General features: G+C 41.9%; 2 protein-coding genes across 2 annotated transcripts in view; both read right to left on the reverse strand.

Annotated features, from left to right (window-relative positions):
* Positions 1–1,093, reverse strand: part of SARC_05780 (hypothetical protein) — a 7,914-nt gene extending 6,821 nt beyond the window's left edge. The window contains exon 1 of the mRNA XM_014300357.1: positions 112–1,093. Within this exon, the coding sequence (XP_014155832.1) occupies positions 112–1,029 (918 nt within the window). The 5' untranslated portion in view covers positions 1,030–1,093. The remainder of the gene's footprint in view (positions 1–111) is intronic.
* Positions 1,094–2,890: 1,797 nt separating this feature from the next.
* Positions 2,891–4,800, reverse strand: part of SARC_05781 (hypothetical protein) — a gene marked incomplete at both ends in the record, with an annotated part of 10,707 nt that continues 8,797 nt past the window's right edge. Inside the window, 2 exons of the mRNA XM_014300358.1 lie at positions 2,891–3,061; positions 4,466–4,618. Coding sequence (XP_014155833.1) covers positions 2,891–3,061; positions 4,466–4,618 — 324 coding nt within the window. The remainder of the gene's footprint in view (positions 3,062–4,465; positions 4,619–4,800) is intronic.

Below are 4,800 nucleotides of genomic sequence, written 5' to 3' on the forward strand. Positions count from 1 at the left end.
TATTATATATATGTGTGTGTGTGTGTGTGTGTGTGTGTGTGTGTGTGTGTGTATTTGTGTGTGTTTGATATATATATATATATATATATTTATATATATATATAGACATACTTGAGGATAGTGACGATAGCCTCTAGCAATTAGGCTCTTCTTGGCACCAGCCCAGTAGCTGCCAACATTCTGTATCTGCCTGGCCACTATAACGGGCAAGTCGCAGTATGCCGTACTCAGCACAAAGGCCTTCACCGTTCCATGACCCACCACGCCTTCAAACCGTTTGTTCTTGTAATGAAACAAGTGTGGATCCAGTAACGGGACATCGTACGTGTAGGTGTCTGGGAACGGTACACAGTCATGCCCCTCTCCGGGTTGCTTGATATGGAACGGAAGGATGGGGCATTCCTTACTTGCTTCCGCGACTTTATCTACCAGCACTCGGCTATTAATAGGGTCTCTTTCCTTCGCGTTGTGTAGGCATGTACCACTATACACGTTCAAATCGCTCGTACGGGTTTCTTTACTGTTCGCCTGCGTTAGTTCCTTCGCTTCGTCTCTAGCATCATCGATGTCCGATATAGTATCCGTCCGATCAATAACACCATCACCACCCACCTCCCATGTTCCTTCGGCTTTGTGTGCACTTCGATCACTTCCCTGTATGGCCTCTGGTCTCATATCTCTCTGCCCACTTTTATCTGCCACTACCGCTTGCCCTCCTCGCTCTTCGCTTGATTCTCTCGAAGATCGAATACTGTCGGACCCATCTCCGTTATCCGTGTATTTGATCTTACCCCTTGAGCCGGGTGGAACACGTTGCTGCAAGCCTTCAGCATTGGTATCGTTCCCAGCTAAACCTATTTCACCGTCGCCTTGCGTGTTGGGATTGTCCGTACATAACGCATTGCTCACAGACCTAATATAACCATTACCTAGGCTTGAATCGCAGGAGAAAGGGATTCGCTTGTACACTAAAAATAGACATACTGCGAGGATGATAAGGAACCGTTCGGGCTTCTTTCCTTTTCGCATGTTGAAGATGCGGTCGCCCTTGTGATAGAAGTTGTGCGTTATACCGTTCCAACTATTACCTGTGCTTGTTGGTCTATTTCATAACCTAAGTAGTACTCTTCGATGTGCACTCGTCCACACATCAACCGCGTGGTACTCGTCTAAAGGAAAGCGGTACATACATACATGCATCATATCTGTGGTGTCATTCAGACCTGTCTCAATACGTTTCGCGTTATAACGTATAAATAATAATAAGTTGTGAGGTTTTCATACACAATGACCGTGTGTGAAGTCCCTCTACTGGCATAATTCGATGATTTATGGAAGGTTACTCTTTCAGGCCCACATACACGTTATAAAGTTTAAATATCAACTTTATACGTTAACGCTCAAATTAGGTTTGACCCTTTCTACCCTATTTATACATTCGTATATCGTTTAAATATCAAAATATGCTTCGTTTACGTTCAACGTATTTATATATTATTTTTTTTAAAATACACTGAAAGTCTGAAACAGTGAAACTAAATTCTAAAATCTGTGTGAATTCCTCAACTTTCCTTCGCGACCAATGAAATACCTCAACTCATTGTCACCGTAGCGAGTGAGTGTCACCGGTATGCGCTCCACGTGGAGTGCTGTATAGTGTCCATATAGTATATATGTATGTACTTATATCACGCAGCTTGCGTTTGCCCATTTCAGAGCGCATATAAACATACACCAATACTTTGTATCTCGCATATGATGCCACCATTTAGATACCTACTTGTATTGCCCCATTTTGGATTACCTAAGACCGGAATTCACTGTACTTTGCCTAGGAGCGATCCAACCGTCCACTAGCATGTTATGTTGTGTGACTGGTGCTTGAGTACATATGACTTGAGACGGTGCGCACTTGAATAAGATAACGGGGTGCACATGTATACGATGCCCTCGTCGTGCGCATGGGAGTATATCTGTACGTTATCGAGTAGTTCGTGTTCTATATGGACAGGGAATGAGAAGAGTCACGATGAGTCACTCAATTCGGAGTCTGTGTCCGGCTGTTTTACTTAAGAACCCACTCGCAAGTGATCTATCAAATCACAACATAGGTCGTTTGACCTTTGTGGTCTCCAGTGCTTCCTCACGTTGTACGTTTATCGCCGCCTGTTGATTTCGAATCTCATGGCTTCTGTATTGATTCTATTTTACGTTCAGCCATGATACCACTTATCTGATATCAATAGAACAGAAATCTGGTAGAGTACGTGGTGTCGTCGACAATCTCTTACTCGCTTCTAATCGTTCAAATGTTTGCTTACGGAAGTTACGCGAGCAATAATTACCAATCAGTAGGCCTTGCTGATAAGTTCCCAATTCAGCTGCACGATCACACCCCCCAAAAAAAGATGCTATTATTGAGGTGGTGACTTGTGAACGTAGACGCTACAACACAAAAAAATGCAGATAGTCAGTTCAGCAGAACACTGCGTATGCACATGCTATATATATATATATCCTCGAACAAGCGATACATGGCTACTGCTTTATGTATGTGAATATGTGAGTCCATCAGACAAGTGTATTCACAAATATATATACCTGTATATACATTTGCATGCTTGTACTTTATTTGTGTACGGGGTTTCATGAGTTCAGATGCGAAGCATCTTGTAGACTATCTGGTTACTTAACACTTTACATATATACATGAGCGCAACGGGATACTACTAACACAATAAGATACAGGGTACTGGACAGTTCACGAGTATCAATGTATGGTTATTCATATCACATCATACAACTTGTTCCGCAGACAGTCCACGATTAAATGATTTATTCGTATATATTCCGATATAGCTCGACTATATCCCGGCATACTACACAACCCTCAAACGGCTTTGGGCAAAAAGAATGTCACCACTGCGACACCGGTAATAACCGTAGACACCCAGAACATAACGTTGGAGAATTTACGTTCGCTGATGATATCGACAGAGTATGGCGTGATGGACGATTTAATATTACCGAAGGTCCTTGTGCAGTAATCCAAGGAAGCCACCTAGCAAAGCAGAATCGGACAGAGGAGGGAAACAGCTCAGTACAAGACAAGCGCATACTGGTATACTGGTATATATATATATATATATATATATATAGTATGTATGTATGTATGTATGTATGTATGTACATATATACATATATATATATATATACGGTATAGATGACGTACAATATATTATACATCTATCAGAGTATGCGATGTGATAGATATGAACCGTCCGGATATAGGTCAGTACACAGAACATATACAGAGCCTAGATCCAACAAGTGGCTGTGGACATCCCGGCGCTGTAGCTGCGGTTCTCATATACACAAGACCGCAAGGAAAGTCCATTATACACACTACCACCGTCATACACAATGATAAATAAATAATTATACACACTACCACCGTCATACACAATGATAAATAGATAATTATACACACTACCACCGTCATACACATTGATAAATAGATAATTATACACACTACCACCGTCATACACCATGATAAATAGATAATCATACACACTACCACCGTCATACACAATGATAAATAGATAATTAAACACACTCCCACGGTCATACACCATGATAGATAGATGCACATAAAGTACATTATACACACTACCACGGTCAGACACAATGATAAATAGATTATTATATACACTACCACGGTCATAAACAATGATAAATAGATAATTATACACTACCACCGTCATACACAATGACAAATAGATGCACATAAAGTTCGTTATACACACTACCACCGCCATACACAATGATAAATAGATGCACATAAAGTCCGTTATACACACTATCACTGTCATACACAATGATAAATAGATGCACATAAAGTCCGTTATACACACTACCACCGTCATACAGAACGACAAAAAGATGCACATGCTCGCGAAGAATGATGAGTGGTGGTACTGATACGTATTCATCAAACAAGACACATATCAGGTCAGCAACATAACCGGCAAAGTAATAAGCAATACTCTGCGGGAGCCGAGCAGACCGAAGAAATGTAACGGATTTGCAAGTGAACAAGTCAACCTCGTGGCTTCACTTCTCATACGGTACGTGTACACTGCATACACCATAAGACGGTCTCTAGCACATACTTTGTGTCTCAGTACAATTCGCAAGAGAACTAACCGAAACGTATGGGAAAGTGCACACTACGACAGACCACAACTGAAACTATTAAGCGCAAGCGAATAGCACCCGAGCAAAGAACTGCTTATGGTGAACCCGTCTGACGGACTCATAGACACTCTCGTGATACGGAGCATCGATAGTACACCCGCATTGTATCTCGATTCTTGCAGAACAGGTACCGTTACAGCACAAGAGTCGTCACCCAAGCATACGCTACATGCAAGCACAGTTTTCTAACCGCGTGCCATGGACATACCTGCAGAGCACATGGAAGCACCAAGCTCAGCACAAAGCCAAACATGCCCGACAGCGTGAAGATGATCTCGATTTTCTTGAAAAAAGTCGCCAGGATCAATGGGGGCACCAGGCATACCAGACGTGAGCCCGTCTTGACATTACCCGCGCCGTACTGCGAGTGAGGTGCATCGAATGTGTGGGAGAGGAATTAATAATAGTCATATATGTTTAACAATAGCCATATATGTGTGGGAAATGAATTAATAATAGCCATATATGTGTGGGAGAGGAATTAATAATAGCCATATATGTGTGGGAGAGGAATTAGCAATAGTCATATATGTGTGGGAGATG

The sequence above is a fragment of the Sphaeroforma arctica genome (genome assembly GCF_001186125.1).
Source record: "Sphaeroforma arctica JP610 unplaced genomic scaffold supercont1.383, whole genome shotgun sequence".
NCBI lineage: Eukaryota > Ichthyosporea > Ichthyophonida > Sphaeroforma > Sphaeroforma arctica.